The 25,744-nt window shown below is 41.6% G+C and overlaps 2 protein-coding genes across 3 annotated transcripts; both read left to right on the forward strand.

The window, feature by feature from the left end:
* The first annotated feature begins 7,828 nt into the window (after positions 1-7,828).
* lancl1 (LanC antibiotic synthetase component C-like 1 (bacterial)) lies at positions 7,829-17,664 on the forward strand. 2 transcript variants are annotated; one of them, XM_026159277.1, is made up of 10 exons: positions 7,829-7,944; positions 8,267-8,413; positions 8,503-8,620; positions 9,618-9,828; positions 10,657-10,804; positions 10,952-11,098; positions 11,504-11,686; positions 13,876-14,052; positions 14,833-14,905; positions 16,929-17,664. In XM_026159277.1, exons 2-10 carry the CDS (start codon positions 8,327-8,329, stop codon positions 17,003-17,005), a joined length of 1,221 nt encoding a protein of 406 aa, XP_026015062.1. In that variant the 5' UTR covers positions 7,829-7,944; positions 8,267-8,326; the 3' UTR covers positions 17,006-17,664. The 2 variants fall into 2 exon arrangements, with proteins under 2 accessions (XP_026015062.1, XP_026015061.1); XM_026159276.1 differs by having other exon boundaries at positions 7,829-7,936.
* A 4,098-nt stretch (positions 17,665-21,762) lies between these two features.
* On the forward strand, positions 21,763-24,676 carry mylz3 (myosin, light polypeptide 3, skeletal muscle). Its single transcript, XM_026159374.1, has 6 exons — positions 21,763-21,831; positions 22,198-22,225; positions 23,479-23,622; positions 23,704-23,874; positions 23,979-24,056; positions 24,146-24,676. The coding sequence occupies exons 1-6, from the start codon at positions 21,829-21,831 to the stop codon at positions 24,172-24,174; spliced, it is 453 nt and encodes a 150-aa protein (XP_026015159.1). The 5' UTR covers positions 21,763-21,828; the 3' UTR covers positions 24,175-24,676.
* The last annotated feature ends 1,068 nt before the right edge of the window (positions 24,677-25,744 follow it).

Below are 25,744 nucleotides of genomic sequence, written 5' to 3' on the forward strand. Positions count from 1 at the left end.
ATCTGCTGTTGCTTTCCTCTTCAACCTGTTTCACTCACTTGTACTTTTTCTACAGCTATTGTGTAACGGCTTTTATCACTCCAGCTCTGAGCTACCAACAGGTTGTCCACAAATCAAGAATCGAAACCCTTCTTTACCCTCCCCCCACCCATTACTTGTCCTGTATGTAACCAAAGAAAAAGAAGTATAGAGAGCACGGGTGGATGTGGGTGGTATGGCAATGGTGCGATGGATGTTGTTCAGGATGCCCTTGTCTTTTTGTGCATCAGTGTGGTGCCTTTTAATGAGGATCCTGTTTATTAAGTCCACTCAGGGAGGCTGTGCAAGTGCTTAGCATTTGCTCTCTAATTAGGAAAGCTAAACAGTCCCAGTTGCTGAGGATCAACCATCAGGGGGGAGGGAGGGCACTCGGCATGGCTGTACATGGGGTTTAGCCTGCACAGCCAAATACTGAAGAAGGAGGAGGGCAAAAGAAACAATCAAATACAGAGTTAATGTCACTGCAGACAATAGGCTCAAATTTTCTTTAAAGGAAGGAAATTGATATCCATGGTCATAGCAATGATGAAGTAAGCAATCACACACTAAGCACCAGCAGGGACTACAGTATATGAGGGTAAATACATCAAAGAAGGCCAAATCACTGCAAGGACTCCACCTAGTGGTGTAAATTGTTGATGAAACACTGTTTGTTTGTTTGTTTGTTTGTTTGTTTGTTTGTTTGTTTGTTTGTTTGTTTGTTTGTTTGTTTGTTTGTTTGTGGGGTGGTGTCACTGTGGACACTGACCACAAGCTGTCCGTGTCCCCAACTATCAACCAAAGACAGCTGCACCTTTTATGAGCGTGTAAAAGAGCAAGCTGAGGTGGGAAACATGCTTTCCACGTGCAACACTGGCAGAGCCACGATGAGGATGTTGACAGGGAAAACAGCAGCATTCTGCCACAGCTCCTTTTCATCCACACATTAAATGCCTCTCTGATTAGCCTGTTCCCTCGTCACGCAGGCTGCCGTTAAAGTGCAAGCAGAGACAAGCGCTGTTTAGATTAAGACCCTGATCAAATTTTCATAACTCACTTTCAGAGGGGGCAGGGAGGGGTGGATGTAAAACTGTGTGCGTGGACTGTAATCAGCTTTCTTTGTCTGCATTCATTTCATTTTGATTAAAACTGTGTCACTGATGATAATGTTTGTATTAGTTGAAAAGAGCTGAAGCTGATAGTTTCGCTTGGTTGTTGCATTAAAGTTGCTGCTTTTTAATTTGCAAAACCTTTTCAGTTAGCAAGCAAACTTCATAAAGTTTTATTCTCCTCTTACGTTTAAGTGGAAGTAAACATTGAAGCTGCTTCAGTTGGAGGCACTATACTCAACAAACTGTGTGATAGTACCATTTCTGAATTTCTGTTTCTACATCATAGGCTATTGGTGATGCAATGGTCAGACTTCAACTCTTCAACTCTTGCCTTCTGGGTTCATGCCAATCTGCTGGGGCTTTTCTCTGTGGATATGTGTCTCTGTGTGGGTTTTCCATGTCCGTGGTGCATGGTGGCTGGGCTAGATTTTAGCCCAACAACCCTGGCTGGCTATGTAAATAATAAGTAAGTTAGGCCCCAGTCAAACAGGACTAGAGACCATTTGGTAACTCGCTGGTCTTTAGGGATTCCCTGACCAGTAGGCAAGTGGTTGCTTGCTGTTACAAGAAGAAATTGGTCACAAAGATGTCGACAGTGCTACACTGAAATCCTTGCGATTTCTTTGGTCGCTCTCATTTGGATCTTGAAGTATTTGGAGTAAAAGAGGAAGACTTGTCTGCAAAAACGTACCAAGTGCAGCAAAAGCCAGAACTAGAGGAATTTTGTCTTCAAAGTAGAAGTCTTGTAAATCATGTTGGTTGCAAAGGTAAGGCACAACTTTTACTCTGAAGGCGATTGTTCTTGGTTTCCAGTTTGTGTCATGTTTGCAAATTCTTCAATGTCAAAGATTTGCAGACTCTTTGCGACCGATTTCACCCAGCAACAGCTTACAGCAACCTCCAGGAACCACTCATCAAGCGGTTGAGGACCACACACTACCTAGCAACCAGAGTTTGCCAGGTAGGTCTTGTTGGTTTGTTGGTTTGTGTAACTGTTAACGGGTACATCCAATAAGAAAGATCTGCAGTCACTCCTTTTCCTTTACATCAATTCCACTTTGCAGTGCTTTCAAATTCAGTTCTGCAATCATCACCCTGTCCACCGGGAAAAATCTTCATTCCCTAACCAACTGGCGAGCGGCTGCTGGAGGCTGTTGCTGAGTGAAATCAGTCGCAAAGAGTCTGCAAATCTGAAAAACCTGTGTACATTACATCAGCTGCCTTTTGCTTGAATGTAGCAATGGTAATATGTGTCGTCCTTGTATAAATAAAATACAGATACTTTTTTTTAAGAACATGCTGCACAAAAACTCTCCTCGTGTTTCCTTTAGTTGATAGCATAGTTTTTACCAAATTCTCCTAGCGACTGCAAGCAACCACTCATCAACTGGTCGATTTGACCTTTGGTTGCCAATCAGTCTCCAATTGGTCTCTAGACTTGTGTGGGGCCTAACCGAGAATGCCAGTTGCCCAGATGTAGTGACTTGTGACACCAAAAGACAAAAAGACACCGAAGCTTCAAAATGAGTAATCCAGAAACCAGTGAGTGACATCACATTATTACATCTATCATTTAAATCAAGTTTATGATGATAAATTTTGGTCATAGACATATCTTGACCATATATTTCTGCACACACATTCACAATTTATCTAATTATGTCTTGTGCCTCGGTGCTCTGCGACCTGCACAGTCGTTCTATATTACATATTTCTTCAAATGGGATCAAATCCACAGAGTTTCATATCTGCCTGTTCGCCGCTCTGTGTTTGCTTGTCATGTACTGGATGAGCCCAGGAGGTTTAGCACTGTGGTATAACTCGTGTACACTGCTCATGTCTCTTTCCTGAGATAGCAATATTACAGTGAGCACACAGCACCCTCCTCGCTCTCCTTTGTGCTCCCTTATCTATTTCTTCTCTATTGCTTTCATTCATCCTCTCTATCTTTCTCTCGCTCGTTTCAGTCGTTCCTCTTTTCCCTCTGCTCCATCTCAAATGATTCGACTTGTATCTGTCTGCACCTCTCTTTCTCTCAGTTCTTTCCTCCCCCCTTTACCTCCTTCCCTCTCCTAGACAGTTGACTGGTATGGCGACACCAGACTGCATGTATTTTTAGCGCCGCCACAGATGGGGCCATGGCAGCATGTCAGAGACCAGAATGTTCTTTATCTCAGCTGTCAGGCCGTTCTCCGGGATCGAAATGGATCCCGACCACTTAGAGAGGGAAAAAGGAAGAAAGGAGGACTACTAGCTTTCCCTCCTCTGTTTGTACCACTCCTCAAATTGAGGGTTTTAGTCATGTCTTTTGCTATGGTTAAATAACTTCTGCTGCATGAGGAAGGTGCGAATGGAAGGTGGTGAAAGGAAATACTCTCAGGTGCTGTGTCAGCCCCTTTGTGGGAGCTGTATCTAAACCTATGATCGAGAGGAGGTGAAATTGCGGGTCAAAAAAAGATTTATCACAAAGGCGGGCTCACTGAAAGGACCGAGTGCAGCAGATATCGCCGCCAGGCTTTGTGATAAAAAGATGTTTTCCAACAGACTGAGTGGAAAGAAGATCCAGCTTTGCTAGTGTCCTATAATCACACAGCTGTGTTTGTTACTGTGACCAAACCTGCTCTTAAAAGGCAAAATAAATGTCTAAAGCAAGCTTTGTGCATCTCTGCATTAACACAATACACCCCCTGGCATAGCAGTGATTGTGAATAGTAGAATTTAATTCACCCACAACCTCTAGCCGCAGTGCTGGACAACAGAGAACAGAAAGCGCCTCTTTGTGTCTCTGAAGATCTTTGTTTTTTCCTCTCTTTTGGAGAGCGAGTAGAGGAATACGCTGCAGGCTACAGCCGGGGGTCAAGTGGTTGACTTTGTGCATCACAGTTTGGAGTCTGCAGAGACTCTCCTCCTCTGGCAGCGTTCACTCACTGTAGCAGCAGGCCGGCCGTCCACGTGAATATAAAGGAGTGGCGGGAAACCGAGAGAGGCAGTGAGAGAGGGAGGTGATGGGTGACTGGGTAAATCAATCAGAAATTATCCAAAGTTCAGTTTGTCGGGCTGTCACGTTGTGTCGAGGTCACTTGGATTGTATTCAGCAGCTGTGAACAAAGAGCTAAGGTATTACTTCTAGTGTGTCTCAGTAAAATAGACATACTAGATAAAAAAACACACTATTTAAAAGTGTTTTGCCTCCAAGTCCTAGACAAATAGCAATAAGTGTATACTGCTTGTCTTGTCAAGTATATGTAAAGCATAAACATTAAATGCACTACACTACCAAAAGTATTCAGTCACTCATCCAAGTCATTTATTTCAGGTGTTCCAATCACTTCCATGGCCATGGGTGTATAAAAGCACCTCGGCATGTAGACTGCTTCTACAAACATTTATGAAAGAATGGGTCGCTCTCAAGATCTCAGTGAATTCCAGCATGGTCCATGAAAGGATGCCACCTGTGCAACAAGTCCAGTTCCAACATGAATGCAAACCTGTGCACAAAACACAGTCCATAAAGACATGGATGAGTGAGGTTTGGGTGGGAGAACTTGACAGGCCTGCACAGAATCCCAAACTCAACCCAAGAGAAAACCTTTGGTATGAATTAGAGTGCAGACTGCCAGGCTTTCTCATTAACATTCATGTTTGGGATGAGCCCTCATGAGCGATGTGTCTCCTTGCAATAGGGAACTTGACTCAAGTTGTTGTATTCTGGCTATATTCCTGTACTAAAGCAAGGTTCCTGAGTGTCAGTGTCATTTTGCAGTAAAATTGTTGCCCTGCAGCATTGACCTAAAAAAAGGGCCTAAATTTTACCTTTTAATTTGCTGTTAAAGTTTTTACCAACATTTACAGTATTCTCTATTTATGAAAACTGTTATTTGTTATAAAGAGGTTTCCTCTATTTTTATATAAAACAGCAGTTTGTTATTTGCTCCTCATTTAGCTCCTCTCTACTTTATGCTAATTTAGCTAATGTTAGCATGCTAATTCACTAAACTTATTTGGTAAATAAGTACTTAATGCACCAACTAGCCAATATAGGAATCTAAGAAGAATGCCCAAACTTCCTGTATAAAAAGTATAGTCTGTTTACCTGCATGAAGCTAAATCCTGCTCGAACAAGCCTCAGCCTACAAGCAGAAAAAAACAGCTTCTGCTACTAAAATCCTGTCCCTTAGCTAAAGATGCTGCATTACTCATATACAGCTATCTGTTTACAGGGATCAAAATCACAGTGAGCATCCTACAAAGCTGATGTTGGCAATGACAGTGTTGACGAGTTGCTTGCTGAACACTGAAGTCTTTGGAAAGGAGATAACAGCTTTGACTACACATACAAATACACAATAATCAACATATTGCTGGTTTTGTTCTTTTTTAAATGACATTTTCCGCCAATGAGAACTAATATACAGTTCCATCATCTTTATCCTTGAAAAATCTTGCTCACAGCAATAATGTTAGCATTATGATACAGTAAAATTAGGTTTAAGTGCCTGATTTGGTGTCAGCTCGAATGTTATTCTGGCCTAGAAACACAAACAAATGATCAATCTCACATCTATTTAATGTTTTCCTCCATGAAGCCATTTCTCCTGGCAGCACAGTGGGAGGGAGACTCGGTTCAATAATGTGTCTTTCATCGCGAAGCTCTAATCAAGCCCCAAGGTCTCCTTCTGAATCTTGTCGCATTTCGGAACCTCATTTCCATTCCTTGTCCCCGAAGGCAAGGTAAAACAGTCCCGAGGTATATGGGCAAAGGCTCTGTACTTTGTACTGCATGAGTAGCCTTCACCTGCAGCCCGGTCAATTGATATGGAAATGACTGGGAGAGCCAAGTTTCTCTAACTGAAAGGAAATAATGGAGCATACACAGACATAAAAAGCAGAGCGGTAAACAGAAAAACAAAAGAATGACAGTGATGACTGAAGCAAATCGGGCGCTAATCTAATCGTCAGCTTCATTTGCACTTTTCAAAGACAAGGTCACATGAGTCATCAAGATGGGGGGTGGGGAAGGACAACAAACAATCCTGCTCATAAGCGACTCGGGAAAAAAAATGTTACATCAAGTTAAGATGAGTGCTAAAAACTCTGCAATTCAAGGCTTGCAAAACTTTGATGTTATCTTAAAAGCATTTGCATCATAATCAAAAAACATCAAATAGGCTGAAAATTTAGTCACAAAGGACTGTTGGTACGAACATTCGCCTGTACTCTTGCGGGAACCTATTGAAGTAAGACTAGCATAGCTGGTTTATAGTTTAATTAGGATTCAGTTTTGATGTATTTTAAAGTCTTAAACCCGAGAACGATCAAAGCCCTTCAGAGGATGCATCCCATTGCAATCTCTAATATCGCCGTGCCATAACAATGTCCTCTTCTCACAAAAAGAAGACTGCAGATCTGGGGGCAACTTCTATCTCTGCAATAAGTCAGAATATGCTAGGAAGCTCAGCAGAATGCCAATCAATATCACTTCCCTGTGACTACAGTAATTATCATCACCATCCACAGGAATAATACCATGTGGTTTGAGCTCTGCAGAAGGTCAAGAGCAGATTGGTGGCACATGATGTTTCCATGGTAGCAGTTTGTGTGACCTGCGCTACACCTCGTGCCCAGGCATTTAGGCCTTTCTATTTATATTGGAAGTCATTAGACTCACCAGTGTGGAGTCTTTAATCATAAAATTACAAAAAAGGTGACAAGATTAGCTGAGGCGGGTTCACTGACGTAGGCGACTGTGACTGAGCAATTACCATAAAGATCTGATGATGGGCTGAAATGCCTGGGATTAGACACCTGTGTGACAGTCACTCTAAACTCCTAAATAAGGTTGTTGGTGCAGTTTTCTGACTGCGGAAACACTGATGTTTATCAGGCCATAAATCACCACTTAATTCATGGTGAAGTTAAACTGTATCTAATGGCACTGGGACACAGCTTAGCAGAGGTAATTAAAACTAAAAGCGAGGAGTGGAAGTAGGCTGCACAACTCACTGTATCATTTTCCTTTAATAAACGCACCATGGCATGTTAGATCCTCCTAGGATTATGGTACATTTAAACTGCACAAGAACTCCAGGGATCTCAGTGTGTCCAGTTAGGAAGTGCACAGTGTTGTGAACCAATTTCAGCAGCTTTGGTGAAAATGAATCTGACAGCTGGTGCACTGGACAGGCAACAACACAACCCCCAGAAGGGTAATGGTGTTACAGGAAGAGACCATTTCTCCCTCCTTATTCCTCCTGATTCATCTTTTTCTAGTTCTGCTTATTGCTAGTGTCCTTGTTAGTGTTGGTAGTCCTGTTTTAGACTGTTTAAAAAGTAGGACATTTTCAATGAATCAACAAAAATATTTTTATATTTACAGGACAGTCTAGGCAATGAGCAACCAGAGGCTTTCTTCTTCTTCTTTTTGTAATTTTACAAATTTCTTTCATACAATTTAAGCCCAAAGAGTCATGCTGATAGAGTAGATCAGCTTTATCAGTTGAAAAACTGAGAAACTGAGTTGAAACTGCACTTCTTTTTCGTATATTAAGATATCTCCGGGATTATATGTGTACTTAACCTCATGTACACTGACAGAAAGGGGAGTTTCTGGCACACTTCAGATCAAACTGCGCTGTGTAGGTGGCTCACGCCACGATACAAAATGAGTTTGACGTCCCTGAGTTTCTGAGCTGCAGTACCACTCCTGCCGCAGGAGGTGTCAGTAGTGAGCAAAGCAGTGCGGATGTACCGTCAGCTAAAAGTGAAGACAAAGAAGAGTAAACACCAACAGTGCAGCGCTTGCAAAGGTACCAAGGTGCAAATTTCTATTTTATTTTCTCACCCTGTCATAATTTGAAGGTATAAAGTCGTTCATTACTTTATAACAACATAACCTTGCAGCTAGCGGCTAATGTTAGCAGCTAGCTTCAGCTGCGTAATCAGAAGCAGCGTAGTTGAGCTTAGCTGTCATGAGTTGGTGTGTGGGGGTGTGGAGCTCTGCCTAGCAGGCTCGATGCTCCGTGTTGTTTTATATTCTATGTTACAGGATCGATAATTTGCTATTTTTAGTCTTGCTTCTATTACACGATCTTCGTCTGTGCTTCTTGCGGCTTTTACATTGCCTCTTTTCCCTGCAGATTATTTTCTGACCCAGATAAAATAAAAAACAGCGCAGCAGCAGTAACAAGGCTCTGAAAATGGACACAAGAGCCTTGAAGAATCCCTACCCCGACTATGATGGGAGCCTCGCATCCACACAGGCGTTTTTTGACTTTCAGGGAAAGGTAATGCATTAAAAAGAAGTGTGCGAGCATGTCTTTCATGTCCACCATGATATTTACAGTTTTTGTTTTGTATTTTTTTAAACCCTTAGCTCACACCAGAGTTTGCCCAGCGGCTGAGCAGCAAGATCAGCGAGCTGTTAGGTGTCATGGAGAATGGGCTTAGGTCTGCTGATCCCAGAGACTGCACTGCTTACACTGGCTGGGCAGGTGATGATAGCATTACACAGCTGGGATAAATAAGTCAAGTAGCAGGGAAATGCACGTAACTGTGCACATGCTGTGAGACTGTTCTGCCGTTTACCTGTATGCAGCTTTACTTCAGTGAGACCTTCTTTTTTTTATGTGGACTACTAATGAACATGAATTATTGTGTAATTATGTCTTCCAACAGACTGATACCTTCTTCTAAACGTAATTAATTAATTAATTAATTAATAATACATATGAGCGAGTGCCGTGGTGCCATTTAGCATAACCTTTAACCTCCACTAACTTAACTCCACTAACTGCATGTCTTTGGACTGTGGGCAGTCTTGTCTTTTGACCACGCATACACAGAGAGAACATCCAAACTCCACACAGAAAGTCTCCGGCCAGATGGTGGATTCAAACCCTGGACCTTCTTGCTAAGCCAACATTAAGCCAGCTAATGTTAGGCTTGAGTGTCCTAAAAATTATACTTTGTCTCCAATAAACAGTAGTTTTATAAGAGTTGTTTAAGTGTCCAGGTACAACAATGTTAGAGCTGCTTCAAAGAACATTTTGGTAAGGCTTGCTAACAGCAGCTAGCAGAGGCTAACAGCAGCAAAAACAGCAGTGCTTGGAAAAGTTCAGGATATCCTCAACAACTCACCTCAGTATCACTGTCATTAGACAGAAGGGGGCTTAATGGACTCATGGACTCATATTAGACTTTTACAGCCTCTCGGAGTAAATAAAGGTGGACACTTGTTCTTCGTCTTGAATAGCATTGACAGCTGAGGTAAACAGTACAAATACATTCAGTACAAATAAATGGCAGCCAGAGTTGTTTGTCCTAAAGCAGCGATGGTAGCTAGGATTATGCAATTGAAATGGGAGGGCTAAGAAAACAAAACTCAGTTGACTGAAATCTACTAGCATCTAATTGCAAGATACAGTATACCTTTAAATTAAGAAAAAATTTTGGGGCGCTTTCCAAACTTTCAACATTGTGTCTTAAAAGGCATCGCCCTGCTCTATCTGCACCTCCATGATGTGTTCAGGGAGCCCTCGTTCCTTCACAAAGCTCTCGAGCATGTCACCCAGAGCCTCAAGTGCCTGACCCGGCGCCATGACGTCACCTTCCTGTGTGGGGATGCGGGGCCGCTGGCCGTGGCTGCTGTCGTCTTCTATCGCCTTCAGAGAGTGCAAGAGAGCGACGAGTGCATCAACAGGTCAGCCTCATATAAGTCGGTATAAGTAATGAGTTTAGGTGTACATTAAAGTGTACTACGTAACCACCACTGTGTCTGCAGCAGTTTTCTCCTTTCTTGGGAGGTTTCTCTTTAGGAAAATGTGTTTTGATGCCAGATTTCTTCTCCTGTTTGACAGGCGATAGTTTTCCTGGCCCAAAAAATGTCAAATGCACTAAAGAAAATACTGAAAAAGGCTTTTTATTTTATGGATTTGCTGTGTAACGTCACTCCACTGTTACTGAAACGCTCTTTAGCACTCACATTTGCAGCATTGTTTCCCTGCAAAACCTCACCTCCTGTGAAAGACTTCTCCTTGAGAGTCTTCTGTTACAGGTTAGAGGCACGTCTGCCTCTGTGGGGATCTCCTCCATGATGTTGTGAAACACATAGAGCACCAGTCTGAGCCTGTGAGCTGCAAAAAGAAACATTTTGTCCCTGTTAATAATTTAGACCCCCCCCACCCCCCCTCCGTAGCCATTAAAATATGCAGTTTGTATAGCCTACATCATTGTGTTGCGTGCCAGCATGTTTTCTTCAATACAACTGCACTTAGTATTATTGAGGCTATTACAGCTTTATTAAGTATCTGCAGTATGAATCAAATGCACTCGAATGGAGCCGATTGGACCAGTTTAATTTCCAGCTTAATGGTCCGGATCTAGTTCATTTAACTGCCGGAGCAGGAATCGCATTTATGATATAATTAATTGTACGCGCTTATAGGTCGTCATAAATAGAAGGTCTATTTTAAGATGTGGTTCAGTGGTGCAAAAAATCTGTCACAAACTTCCTGTGCCTCTCCACCAGGCTGATGCAGTACCACCAGACGGTGGTGAAGGGTTCGGGCGAGCTGCCAGACGAGCTGCTGTATGGGCGGGTGGGCTACCTCTACTCACTGGTCTTCATCAACCAGCAGCTTGGAAAAGACAGGATTCCAGATGGATACATCCAACAGGTGATTCAGAAACAGTGCGCTCAGTCCAAAGTTTTTTATTTTGTTGTATTTTCTTTGTGAGAGCGACAGTTGCCATAGAAACCTCTAGGTTTAAACCATTTTCTCTCATTTATCTCCACTAATTTATATTTTTGCTTCTTTCCGCAGATCACCCAGGCTGTGCTGGAATCGGGTGAGCACCTCAGTAGGAAGTTCCGGGTCCAGAACCAGAGCCCCCTGATGTACGAGTGGTACCAGGAGCAGTATGTGGGGGCCGCCCACGGCCTGGCTGGCATCTACTACTTCCTCATGCAGGTGGAACAGGATCCTGGTTTTAGATGCAAGTGGAGTAGTCTTGTGCTTGTGCAGGCCATATGGGAAATAATTTTCTGTGGTTTTGCAGTAATTCGGTGTATGCACTTTCATTCGAAGGGATCTATGGCTGCACCAAGAACTCTGAAAGCTGAAGTTATTAAATTTTCAGTTCTAAGAATCAAAGAAAACATACAAATCCCTCTCCTCGTTTAAGAAGCCAAGCCTGCAAATATTTGTTATGCCATCTAAAAAGTTAATTATGCTAGCTCCAAAGTTAACTTTCTAATAAGTGCTCTTGTGCAGAAGCTAATCTGTCTGTTTCCAGGGTACCTCGCGCTCTACCAAAGTTGCCACCTGTCACCTTTTTTTCCCTCCGCTGAACTTGATCTTACCCCTCCTTCACAGCCTGGCTTTGTGTTCTCGGAGGAGCTCGTGCACAGGCTGGTGAAACCCAGCGTCGACCACGTCTGCCGTCTTAAGTTCCCCTCGGGAAACTACCCTCCCTGCATGGGGGACGATCGAGACCTGCTGGTGCACTGGTGCCACGGATCTCCGGGGGTCGTGTACATGCTCCTGCAGGCCTACAAGGTAAAGACTGAGAGCTTGAAAATTTGATTACTCATTTGCAGAAAGAAACAGTGAGTCTGTTCAGTCTGTTTGTGTACCAGGTCCTACATGAAACTGCATTTAGTTAGTCTGTTCACCGGAACAGTGTTAAGCAGAAAAGTCAGCAGTTGGCTAAAAGTAATGCATAAAAGTGCAGTTGTATGGATGTTGTTAGGGTTCAAATATTGAGGAGGGATACAGGAGGAATTCCAAAATAACAACACTGATCCAGCCGGGTGGAGTCAAACGATGATTTTACTGAACACGCGTGGAGACATGAACACTGTTACACAATCAGCATCGATCTCTCTCGAACAATACACAATCAGTTGTTTTTATACCATCAGGGAAATTTATAACGCCCCCTCATGCGTTAAGCAGATACAATATATGCATACGTCAAATCAAAACCACAATGACTTTTAACACAGTTTGCAAAACAACATCGCCTTGTCTCCATCCCAGGTGTCTTCCTGTCGCTGCCGGACGCTCGCTTATCGTCTGGAACATCAGGCACACATTCTGCAACAAACTGTTCTTTTGCAGGCACAATTTTGCAGTTGCAAGCTTTTACAAAATATTATTTGAACCTTCACCTACCCCTGAGTCTAACTGCTGTGTGCGTGTGCGTGCGTGTGCGTGTGCGTGCGTGCGTGCGTGCGTGTGTGGCTCGACCTCACACGAACTTTGTCTTATGAGAAGAGAGGCCAATTCTCATGTGCATAATAACCTAACTGAAACTATATTTGTAATATGTTGAATAAATGTTTTAATCAAGAACTTCTACTAAAAGCTTAATCAAAAGATATAAATGTATAAAAGACAATAATGAATAACCTGGTTATTCAAATAGCATCCTCCCAACAGCTCCTCAAAGTAACTTACACTTAGACTCTGCTTTAGTTCCACTTTCACAAGCACACTCTGCAAAAGCCTGCGCTTCCTGTCTACTTTGGCACAGAGTGTACTCAGAGTTAGGCCTTTCTTTTATAACCCAACAGAATCAGCACATACACATTTAAGATTATAACAAGCATTCAAAAGCATTTAAGATTATTGATTTAACTCAACAGTTTAAAGTGGTTATAGCTGCACCTGTAATAAAGGCTAATTGGGTACCAATATGTTTAAACATCTGAATACAATATCAATATTAATTATTAATGCAATGGTAATGATGATGATTATTAACAATAGCAGCAAAATATTTCTCTAATCCCCACAATGTGTTAGCTGTAAGTATGAATTTAAAGATTAAACTGCATTAATATTTTTGTTAACTGTCCATAAAATTAAATAGTTAAAATGCATAACTGTGCAAAAGTTTTGAGCCATCTTTCAGCTCATTATATTTTGCTCCTTGTCGGCACCTATTTCCAGATTTCCTAGCAACATATAATGAAATGAGGGGTGGCTCAAGACTTTTGCACAGTACTTTAGCTAGGTGAACTGGTGGATAAGCAGTTCACCTGTCATACTGTCATTATATTAATGCTGCTATCCTGTATATATTGTACATACTATTGTTTGAGTACTTACGATTGTTTTTTTGTACTTTTTATATTTTACATTTATATTTATTATTGAAACTTGCACCAAGGGAGTGGCACTCCAATTTCGTTGTACTCTGTACAATGACAATAAAGGCTATTCTATTCTATTCAAACCAGTCACTAAACATTGTGGGCAGCTGTTAACTGGAATAGTCACTAAAAGCTGCGGGTAAAGGGTTGAAATAAGTTGTTACTTATGGATGGTTATAAACAGTTAGCTAAGCCTAACTGACAAATTAAAGGGGTTCTGTGGGGTACTTTGTTAAAAACCACTGTCTGAGAAACACAGGGGTCATCGAAAGACTCATAGTGCCATCTTGTGGTGAAGTAGAGTCATGTTTTAATCTCATAAAATTCTCCCTTTTCTGTCTAAATTGAATAATATTGCCAATGAATGACATTTAAAGGACAAACAGTCCTCACAGAACATATCCACAGAACAGTTTATTTGTAGTATTTCTTAACTTATCGTGCTACATGAGACAGAGGGTATCGTTTATACAGTACCGCTGAGGTTCTCTTTTTAACTTGGAGGTTTTTTTTAATTCAGATCTCACAGAAATCAAGATCTGCTTTATGCTTATCACAGTTAAGATGATGACATGTCCCTCATTCCAGGCTTTCAGAGTTCCTCAGTACCTGGGCGACGCTCTGCAGTGCGGGGAGGTGGTGTGGTGGTACGGCCTGCTGAAAAAGGGCTACGGCCTGTGCCACGGCGCGGCTGGTAACGCCTACACTTTCTTGGCGTTGTACCGGCATACGCAGGATCCGAAGCACCTGTACAGAGCCTGCATGGTGAGAGGACATAAAAGCTCTTTAATAATGTAATCACTCCTGGGCTGCAGCGGCCAGTCGTCTGATCAAATAACCGCAAATATTAATTGCGTCGCACCAGCAGTGCATCCATCATAATTAGTGTCCAAAGGCTTGATTAATGCCTCCACTGTCTGACGCTGTAGAGTTATGACTAGGGGTTCCTCATAAGAGCAGGACGTTTTTTATCCCTGAAATTTTAATGTGTTTGTAGAAAGCCACGAGAAGTCCTTTTATAATTCCATTTTTGAGTCTCTGTCGCATCCTCCCTCGACGCTCAACGACTTTGATGTGAGACGCAAAAGTCATATTGAACTTCAGTTCAAAGCTTAACCAATCAGAACGTAGTTGGTCACTCGCCAGCCCTAAAATTGAAAATTATTCCAGAAACGATGGGCATGTGAGAGGCAGGGCCTTTTATGTTTATTGACAGCAGGTCGGTCGCTGTCTGTGCGAGTTGGCGTCAAAGCGTGGCTCGCTAGCCGCTAGCGAGCTGGTCTTGGATGCACTCCAGATGGCGAGAGTTCCACATGTGCTTTCATTAATATGAATCTATTCATAGATGGAAATAGACTCTTCAGATGTGTTGCCTGCCTCCAAGCACAACATTGTGGTCGTAATCCGATACATCGACAGATGCTCGGATTTCACAGAGAAGGGCCCGATTTTTAGGACTTGTTGACATTTGCTCGCTGTTCTCCGGAGACGGATCAGCGGTCCAGTGTCATTACTGTTGTAACATTAATTTCTCTTTCGCTGCAGTTTGCAGACTGGTGTATGAACTACGGCAAACATGGATGTCGGACACCAGACACTCCCTTCTCTCTCTTTGAAGGTAATGCATAATGGCAGATCCAACCTTCCAAAAATATCATGTTATGCACAAAAGGGCATTTTTTAAGTTTTTGTTACATGTGTCACAGATTACAAGGTAAACTAAGCACTACATTTTTAATGATGCCATTTTTCTGGGTTTGGTACATTGTTAGATATTTAAGACTTGCTGTTGCCAGGTTGCAGGCATGGCTTACATTGTAGTAAGAATTACAAGTGCAAATAAATGAGTCATGCTGTGAGATTACAGGAGTAGTGCAGTGGAAATTGAATAAGATTATTTTGAAAGGAGCTAAATTGGCTTCTGTGGTAAGAAATATGAACTTGTAATCACAGCCAGCTGCTTCACACATGTTCATCTGTCCCTCACACATAAATGCACAATGTACTGCCAGAAGTATTCACTCGTCTGCCTTCACAAACACATGAACTTGAGCGACATCCCATTCTTAACCCATCGGGTTTAATATGATGTCAGATCATGCTTTCGCAGCTATAACAGTTTCAACTCTTCCTGGAAGTCTTTCCACAGGTTTAGGAGTGTTTATGGGAATTACTGACCGTTCTTCCAGAAGCACATTTGTGAGGTCAGACACTGATGTTGGACTAGAAGGCCTGGCTCACAGTCTCCGCTCTAATTCATCCCAAAGCTGTTCTGTCGGGTTAAGGTCAGCACTCTGTGAAGGCCAGTCAACTTCTTCCACACCAAACGTGCACATCCATGTCTTTATGGACCTTGCTTTGTTCACTGGTGTGCAGTCACGTTGGAACAGGAAGGGTCCATCCCCAAATTGTTCCCACAAAGTTAGGAGCATGACATGGTCAAAATGTCTTTGTAGTCTGAAGCATTAAGATTTCTTTTTATGGGAACCAAGGGGCCAAGCTCAACTTCTGAAAGACAAGCCCACACCTTGGCCCCCCCTCCACCAAACTTTACACTTGGCACAGTGAAGTTCATGGAGTACCATTCCCCTGGCAACCGCCCAACCAAGAGTGGATGGAGAAGTGTGATTCGTCACTCCAGAGAACACGTCTCAGCGTGGAAACCAATTCCATAAAGCTCTCTCCATACTGTTCTTGAACTAATCAGAAGCCACATGAAGTTTGGAGGTCTGTAGCGATTGACTGTGCAAAACGTTGGTGACCTCTGCGCACCATCCACTTCAACGCACTCTACCATCTACCACTCGATGTCTGAGTTGTTAGCATTCCCAATTGCTTCCATTTTGCTATAATCCCACTAACAGCTGACTGTGGAATATTTAGTAGTGAGGAACTTTCACGACTGGACTTGTTGCACACATGCCATCTTATCACAGTACCACTCTGGAAGTCACTGAGCTGCTAGAAGCAGTCTGCAGGCCTAGGTGTTTGATTTTATACACCTGTTGCCATGGAAACTTTTGGAACACCTGATTTTGAATGGGTGAGTGAATACTTTCTGCAGTGCAGTGTTAAAGCAGCCAGGGTTGCAGGTTTAACAAAAAGGGTACAAATATCAGCTTTCTAATAATTACATCAACCAAACTGATTCTCTGTTACTAAGTGAATGTAGAAAACTGATAAGCTGCCTTACCAAGGTCAGTTTTCAGTGGTAGTGGATGTATCCACTGCAATATTAAATTATGAGATAATGCTATAGTTATATTTGTGTACAACACACAGACGAATGTGTTTTTATTAGAGAAACATATAAATAAAATACCAGAATCTTCAGTCTTTGGATTTCTGCCCCAACAGCAGAAACGTGGTGGAGAGGTTCAGTTCAGTCTCTAGCAACAGCAGTCAGCTCCAGCTGTCTGGGTAGTCTGTTTTAGAGACGATTCAAAGTCCTGCTTTGGTAATCATTCAAATATAACTGTATAAAAAAAACCATAATGACTCATAAGTAAAGTATATAATTCATCTGATAGGAATAAGTGATACATGCATGAGACCACAGCTAGCTGACTGGGGAGGCCATATTATTGGTCGTGTATCTACGGAAACTAAACTAACTAAACAGTGTCCCTTCTTCTTATCAGGCATGGCAGGAACCATCTACTTCCTGGCTGACCTTCTGCATCCAATGAGCGCCCGCTTCCCGGCCTTTGAGGTGTAGAAAGTGTCTGCGGGTAATGATCCCAGACCCACACTGGAAATCATTGAATAAGAAGACCCACACCGCTCTGCTCTTTGTCACACATGGGCACCGCAGTCATGACGGCTGGCTTTTAATTCAACATTCAGACATTGTGCCATGTTTTTCCTGCTTTTCCCACCTGGAAACGTCATGTGTTATTAACAATACATTTCCTGTAATGTTTTGGAAACGTGTCAAGGTTGTGAGCTTCCCTAGCATGCCCCAGCAACTCCTGCTCTGTGAACTAAAAGGAAGGGAACTAATTTTAAAATGAAAACATGGGAAAGCTGACTGTAATTTTTTTTTAGCACTTAGCTGTATATATCTGTCTGCTCTCTGTAAGTTTAAATGCTTTTGTTTTCTATTGTCTTTTTTGGGTGTAGAAATGTCTGGTGCAATGCTCCGTTGCGTTGCACCAGACGTAACGCAGCTGCCTAGTTTGTCGATGTTGTGCAGCGGTGAAGAAAAAGCACAGAGGGGCAGCAGAGAGCCACAAAGTTCACTCAGTGGTGACTTCATTAGCAGTGTATTTATATCTCATCAGATGTTTTTGTTTTTTTCTCATTATCATTTGGTGTATGCAAGCAAAGTTTGGGTTTAAACTGGCTTTAAGTGATAAATATTGTATTGCAATGAGATGAATTTTCTGTTTTTCTTCCTCTGTGGGACCATTAGCTCATCTAATCCAGTCTTTTCCATATAAGGCTCATGTACCAAGCAGCAACACAATGCCATCTCTCTTTTTTAAGCTCCCTGCCAGAGCTTCTTTATGACCCACGGCCAGCTTGGTAGGAGGAGGTGGTGAAGGGGGAGGTGGCTACTGTACCAGGGAGTCTTGAGACCTCAGTCTTCGCAGAGCAAACGCAGCGTAGGAGAAACTCAATACCACCAGTGGGAATGAGAGTAAAAATAGAGCTCATCTGTCCAGGAGGGGAGTGGTCTCCAAAGGCAAGTGCTTCACTGTGGTTCACGCGCTCCTACAAGTATCTTCCAACGTGTCCGTTCTGATGCTCAGCAGCTGATTGCTTTGTGTTACATAGACGATGACAACTTAGGCAGCCTAGCAGCACTATAAGTGTCTTTCCTTCCTTTTGGACCTACTTTAGAGAAAACATTTATTCTATTTTAACAATCGTGTATATATATATATATATATACTTGTCCAAAAGGCCAAAAAATGTTTATGGAAAACTGCTGTATTCTTACAACTGGTTGTACTTAAGGAAGATCATAAGCATGTAGTAATGTGCAAAAGTCTTGTTCCATCCCTCAATTCCCGGTGTTTAAGGCAAAAACAGAGTTTGTACAATTCTATCGAGCTTGAAAGTCAATATTTGGTGTGACCACCTTTATTCTTCAGTACAGTCTGAACTATTTTAGGCAGGCTTTCTTGTTATTTCTTTAAGTCGTCTTCAGGAATAGTTCTCCAGGCTTCTTGAAGGACATTCAAAGCTCTTCTTTGGATGTTTAAGGACATGACTTTTAAATCTTGTCCATCTGTAGTTGATTTTTCAGGCCTGACACTTCTGCTTTGGTCCTCGACTCCAGTTTCCTCAAATCTTTTAAGGATATCCTGCACACCATATGCACTGGAGACCTATTGCTCAACACCAACTGACAGCAAGAAAGTCTCGCTCCTTGGAAGCAAAGTATTATAAATGACTTTTGCACAGTACTGTAGCTGGTATTTATACATAATTGGCATATTTTTCATTAATAAGTTTATATTAATGAAACACGCAGGCATATATAGTCTCCCTCACCTAAACCAATCTGCCCTGAGCCTTCTACAACACTCAGTGTTAACACACAGGGATCACTGCTTCTAGGCTGTTACCCACGTGGAGTCACATGTATGTGACAGCAGAGATGAGCATAAATTTAACCTAAAAAAAAACCAAAACAGATTTCTTCTATGAAATTCACAGCTTTCTAAATTTTCAGAACATTTTATATTTGAAATAATAGTTTGTATCAATGGTACTGTCAAGTTGACAAGTAGACTTTCATAAGAACAATACTATACCAGAAAGACTGTACTGACAATACAGGCCCTGAGGCAGAAACCAAACCAGCAATAAGCACACCAGTTATCACTGACATAATTTGAACCAATGAACATGACTATAAAATGACCTGTGAACACCAGAGCCTCCTTGTTGTTTGGACCTATGTGTTGTTCCAAATAGAAAAAGAACTGCCAGAGGAACTGAACAATCTAAATTAAGGATGGAAAAAGGATACAAGAAGACTGGGCACCGACAGAAAGTCAGTCAAAGCACAGCTGCAGCAATAATCGTGCTAACCAGCAACTGACCTCCTAAAATGACACCATGGGCAGTGCATTACTTGCACAGTCTAGCTCTAAGAAAGCTAGCGCTTCAGATTTGGCACAGGGTTTATAAATGGAAATGGCTCACAACACATAGCATAATGCCATCCTCTATGGACGGCACCCTAAGCGAAAAAACACTGCTGGCTCTTTAAAGGAAAACTACAAGATTGAATTTTGCTAAAGAATTCCAAAAGAAGACTTCTGAAAGTTGGGCGCACGCGGTCCACAGACGATTACCATGTGAAAGGTTTTGGGAAGACTGGTAGATTGTGTATATACCAAAATGCTGGTTGACAGGATGGCTCCCAGTCTGCAGATGCCTAACAGAACAATGAGGAAACTGCCAGAATCACACTACAACCTGTCCTAGTATGTTGTCAGACTTGAATCCAATAATCGCCTTTTTAAAGAGAAAAGCAGAGCAGCTGAAATCAAAGAATATCAGGACTCTGTCAATACTGGCGTCCCTCTAAACAGACAGCAATGAACAAATTATTTTAAAAAATGAAAGATTCGTATGAATCTGACAGCCTCTAACCAATCAAAGGCTCCTGTTATCTCTATTTTCCCTGTCTTGTCTCTATTTCTGCCTCCTTTTCTCAATTGTTTTTTTTTTTTGTTGCCTTCTTTGTGCCTGTTTCATGTAGCTGCTATGATGCTATATTACCTACTATCCAACTGTTTACTTTTAGGGTCTGGTCACTATCTCCTACCTTCATTTGTGGTTCTGCCCTGTGATACCAAACTAATTATCTAATTCGAACCAAGAGTCAAATTCTACCCAAACTGAACTGATTGGATTGGATGGACGGACGGACGGACGGACGGACGGACGGATGGACGGATGGACGGACAGATGTCAGCACAACTTAGAGTTGGGAGGATGGATGGATTGATTCAATTAGATTTATTATTTATCCTTTCAGAAATTTGTGCTTCGGGGCGACTGTCAGACAAATAACCACAACAACAATATCACAGTTACAGACATTAAAGACATCTATGTCATCCCACATCATAACAAATATCACCTGGATGTGTTCAGCAGAGTTGTACAAGGTATAAACGACCTCGGGGCGCGAGGTCCTCACAAAGCTGGTGTACTGCTGTCTTGACTATGATGACTGTGTGTTACGTCTCTGTGAATGTCTCGCCCCGTCCCATCACTCATGACTCCCAAAGTTGGCACATACTATGCTGTTGCTGACCTCTTACTGCCCATGTTTACAAAGCCAACCGAGTTTGGTCTTATAAACTACAGAGAGTGGAAACACCAGACAATAAAAGAAAATTTTAAAATGCTTTCTACAGATAAACGATTAAAAAGAATCTCTATGCATCTATGAATCTAAACTGTTGGGTAATAATTGTATATGAGGATTAGTTACTATTACTTACATAAAGTAAGGATAACCTTGATGCTTTGAAATTGTGATTTGTAATAGGTGGGCTATAAATAACTTGAAAAATGAAACTGCACTTCGCAGAATCGCAGGTAATGATTTTAGATTTTTTTCCAGTTTTTTAAATTAAGTTTGTTACATCAAAAAATGCATCAAGAAATTCATTTATTAAGATTAATCTTATTGGTTCTTTCTGTTCCGCTGTCAGCACCATGGAGAGCTCTGCTGAAGATGGAAATGAAATTGACTTTTAAAAACGTCATTTATTGTGCTATGAATGTAGTTCTTAATAACATAACCTACATTATGTAAGCTTAACTTTGCTCCAGTGTATTTGCCTATTTATTAATGGACAAACTGATCAATTTTTAGTTAGTTGAAGCCAGTATATCTGCACATTATGAATTTATTTGTTACTTGTCCTATTCTGAGGGTAGCGCTGTGAGAGCAGATCTTTTTAAGGTCTTTAGAATTGTTATAAAACCTGTTGTTTTCAGGTTATCTGCCACTCAGTGTCAATGTTTTTAACACATGCCTGAATGGAGTGAACTTTTCAAACGATTTTTTGCCCGGTTCTGTTATTTAACCATAAGAGGAGGAGCAGTGGGGCTGTTTAAAAATACCACCCTGTAAATGAGCTCCTCACACCTGGAGCCCTCCTCAAGTGAGCCTCAAGGAAGCTGAGTTTTCTGCATTTTCACTCACCAGCTGTACATCTCTTTCCAGAGGAGAGAAGTCTTAAGTGTCAATGCTGCCAAAAGCATTTCGGTTGAAATTGTAATGCATTCACAGACTCTTTGAAATCTTGCAACCGTTCTTTCAGCCTTCTAAAAATAGCCCTGTCCCCTTCTAAAGGCCTACTCCCACTGCTCCGAGGGCGTACAGCTCTCCTTTCCGTTTGCCCTAAGAAAGTTAAAGATGTTCCAATGTGTCATCTGATCTGCCCATTAGCATACGTGACATCACATGCCCGGAATAAATAAGAGGGGTGCTTTGACCATGGCTAAGGACCACACTGTCTTGGGACTTCAGCTTCTCATCTCCTCCAGCTCCTGCTCTCCAAAATGGTGTGTACGAACTTCTGTTTTGGACCTTTTGGGTGGGGCATTGCTGATGGAGTTACCTTTTTTTCCTTTTAATTGGTTTGGATATGAGCTCGATAATGACCCCAAAACTGAGACTTTTGCTAGTGAGGCAAAATGAAGACTGGCACCCAGGACTAGAGTCTTGGAATGCATTCACATGTCTATGTTTAATGTCTAAAAAGGCTAATATTCTAATGCAAAGAGGCCGTTTTAGAGTTTCAGCATCCATCATGTGTTCAGAATCCTTTGGACAGTTACATAAGCTGGATATACTCATTTTGTTTTTCTTTATTTCTCTGTATTCTGTGTGTTTGTGTATTTGTTAATGTGCCTTTTCAAATGTGACAGACTGAGTTCACACCGGACCAGATTGAGGGTAAGTGAAGAAAAAGAAAAAGAGAAATTTTGCCTCATATATGAAGGCACCAACCTCTCAATCAATGTGCTGGTAGGTATTTACGTCTAGCTTTTGCAATTGTCACACGAACCAAACTCTCAGAGTAGCTCCAGGCTTACTTAGATGAACTTTTAATCTGATTAAAGTGCTAGAAAAGTGGAAGCAGAGGATGAAGAGCGCCATGCCATTCTACCAACTTCTCCAGCTGTCGGGAAAGATTTCAGACATGTCTATTCTCAGCCTTGTCTTGCAAGTCGCCATTGTCCTTATTCAGGAGGGGCGTTAATCCTTAGGTCAGGGTTTAAGATGCAGTGCTGGTGGCATCAGCTTACACAAGAATCTGAATCACCCCATACCTTTTTTGTTTAACTGCCGAAAGACATGTCCTCTATAAACATGCCCTATGGGATATATTGGGGTCCCCATTTGGACATGGATACTTTTGTGTAGTTAAAACTCTTCCAGTTGTGTATCCTAGACTTGCAGGCAAACCTTTAACACGTTTTCAATCAGGCTTATTTGTTTAGTGCTGCTTCTGCACATTCTGGTACAGCTATACTATATGTCTAACATTAAGTTCCTTTCCAAGTTACGGTGTTAATTACGGCCCAGTCAGCATTCTTGGCTTTGACTGCACGGGGGGCCATGTCGCTATGTCTCTAAATGGCCTGCATTTCTCTGTCAGGGTGTATCAGTTTGCACGCAATGTTGCTGTAAATGCAAGTGGAGGCAGGAATGTAGAAGGACGGGGTGGGTCGAGTGTGGTGGAAGGGTACAACTGCTGTTCAGAAGCCACACGAACACATTAATCTGTCAAAAAGGTCACTTTGAGTTCCTGGTGGGATTCACAGACATAGCCAACCATTGTCTGGGCCCCCAGTTGGTGCCTTCCTCTTCACAGCTGTCCCTCTCAATTAGCTGAGAACAATGACAGAATTATGTGGCTTTTACTGTCTTTAATCTTCCTCTACGTTGTGGCACTGTGCAACTGACATAGATGACTAGTAGTAACACTGTAATAGATAGAGTAGGAAATCCAAAGGGGATGGATCTAACACAGCAAAGAAAACATGGATGTCATGCCATAAAAATAATATCAATTATACCATTTGGATGGAACAAGAAAAAAGACTCTGGCAGACTTTTTTGTTTTAATTCTTCCTTATTGTTGAAGTCTTAACTATAAGTCCTGAAGAACTTGTACTCAACTTTGTTTCTCTCCTCCTGGCCAGACTTCAAGGAGGCTTTTGGTCTCTTTGACAGAGTTGGTGACAGCCAGGTGGCCTACAACCAGGTGGCTGACATCATGCGTGCTCTGGGCCAGAATCCCACCAACAGGTCCGTTAATAAGATTCTGGGCAACCCAACTGCTGACGGTGAGACATAAACTGTTTTTTCTAACACAAAAGAGCAGTCTGTGTCATGGTATGTGTAATAATTTGGTGTGCTATCAACAGACTTGGCCAACAAGAGGCTCAACTTCGACGCTTTCTTGCCTATGCTGAAGGAGGTCGACGCTCAACCCAAGGGAACCTATGATGACTACGTTGAGGGTCTGCGCGTCTTCGACAAGGAGGGCAATGGCACAGTTATGGGTGCTGAGCTGCGTATTGTGCTGTCCACTCTGGGTGAGCCTCCTAAATTTAGAAGCACACACATATAGTTTGCTTAGCATGCAATAGTGAGTGAAATGGGAAACATATCCCTGACATGGATCGTTGTGCATCCACAGGAGAGAAGATGAGCGAGCCAGAGATTGATGCCCTTATGGCCGGCCAGGAGGACGAGAACGGCAGTGTGCACTATGAGGGTAAGACCGGACTTCAAACCATTCCACTTCCTTTTTTTTTTTTTTTTTTGAATTTCCAGGAAGCTAAATATTTGAACTTCTTCCTGCAGCTTTCGTCAAGCACATCATGTCTGTGTAAGAGGCCAGCAGCGAGAGTGCTGAAGAAACTGTAGCTCGCCTACAGACAGCCCCACAGTGTTCGTGACATCTACACTGTTTCAAAGACCAACCACGGAAAGACAAGGACTATGTACAAGGGATGTTGAAGCACGCCCATTTTTTCATTTTGTTTATTTTGTTTTCTTTTCCATTTCGTCTCTCACCCTCCTCTCTTGGGACATCGCCATCACCTCTCCATTGTAGACCTCCATCACCCGGCCTCTACTTCCCCCCACTGGGGCGCGTCTCCACTCACCACATGGGGTGAGGAACGGGGGAAAAGGGGTGACCACTCATCAAGTGAGGGTAGATCCCTCCATTCCCACCGCCACCTCATTCAGTCACGCCATCACTGGCCCAGCAATGCCAAAGGTGCTGGAGAATGGTTGTGGTCAGAGCGCCAGAGCTCCCTCCTTCCCTGAAAAGTTGTATTTATTTTCACTCTCTTCATTTGAGAATAAACTTTTCCAACGTACATCCCATCTGGGTTGATTCTTGATCTTTCATTGCCCACATGCTTTTGTAGACTGCAGGTCTCAGATTGAAGAAATTTATGTAAAAAAGTTGATGCTTAACAAAAGGCTATGAATAAGATAGAGCCAAAAAAGAAAGCATAGATTATTAAATACATTTAAAAAGGAAAAGGGTCAGAAAGTGAATTAAGAACTGAAGAATTAGCTTTAAGTATAGCCAAGTAACTATAAACAATAAAATTGTTAAATATACATAATGAAACAATAATGGACACCGATGTGTAGCTAAAATAATCAGTTTGTAAATAATTCTGCAAAAATGTATATTAGCTAAAATTATGGAATAACAATACAACAGTCTAATTGTTCAACTGTTCAATTTTTTAACAATTAGGGTACAGTGAGCAAAGAATGATTAAACAGCTAAAAATCTATCCTAGATATACTGGGGTGATCGCTGTAATATGGTAGCTAGCTAAAATTATGAAAAAGCTATGGGATACTTCCATGTAGCTAGCAGTTCTATTGTTAGCTAACATTATAGTGGAAACACATAACAGTTTGGACACAGTTTAAAAAAAAATTAGCTAAATAAATTGGATTTCAATAGTAGTTATACTATAGCAGCTAGCTACTGAATTGGAAACAAAAACTAGAATTTACATTATTAGCTAACAGTACAAGCAAAATTGTTAGCAATATATAATAAAACATAATTTTAGTCCATTAAAACAATAAAGTCAATAAGACAGAATGAAGAATAATAAAATAGTGTCTATCAGCTATTTAAAAAAAAACAAAAATTCTAATTTTATTGGCACTCATTTAAGGTTAATTTGGTTAATCTAACTGTAGATTACTTACCAAACACACATACAATATATGAGATTTTAAATTGAAATTTTACAAAAATATATTTCTGTCATATTGGTTCTCTCTAAAAATAAGATATTCCTAGATATCTACATATTGAAAGATATTCATACAATATATTTAATATTCAAATGAATGTTACACAGAAAGTAACGGTTATGGACTGTAACAGTTAAAACTGAGACTTCAGCTGGATTTGATCCA

Source organism: Astatotilapia calliptera, chromosome 23 (genome assembly GCF_900246225.1).
Source record: "Astatotilapia calliptera chromosome 23, fAstCal1.2, whole genome shotgun sequence".
In the NCBI taxonomy this organism is placed as follows: Eukaryota; Metazoa; Chordata; class Actinopteri; order Cichliformes; family Cichlidae; genus Astatotilapia; species Astatotilapia calliptera.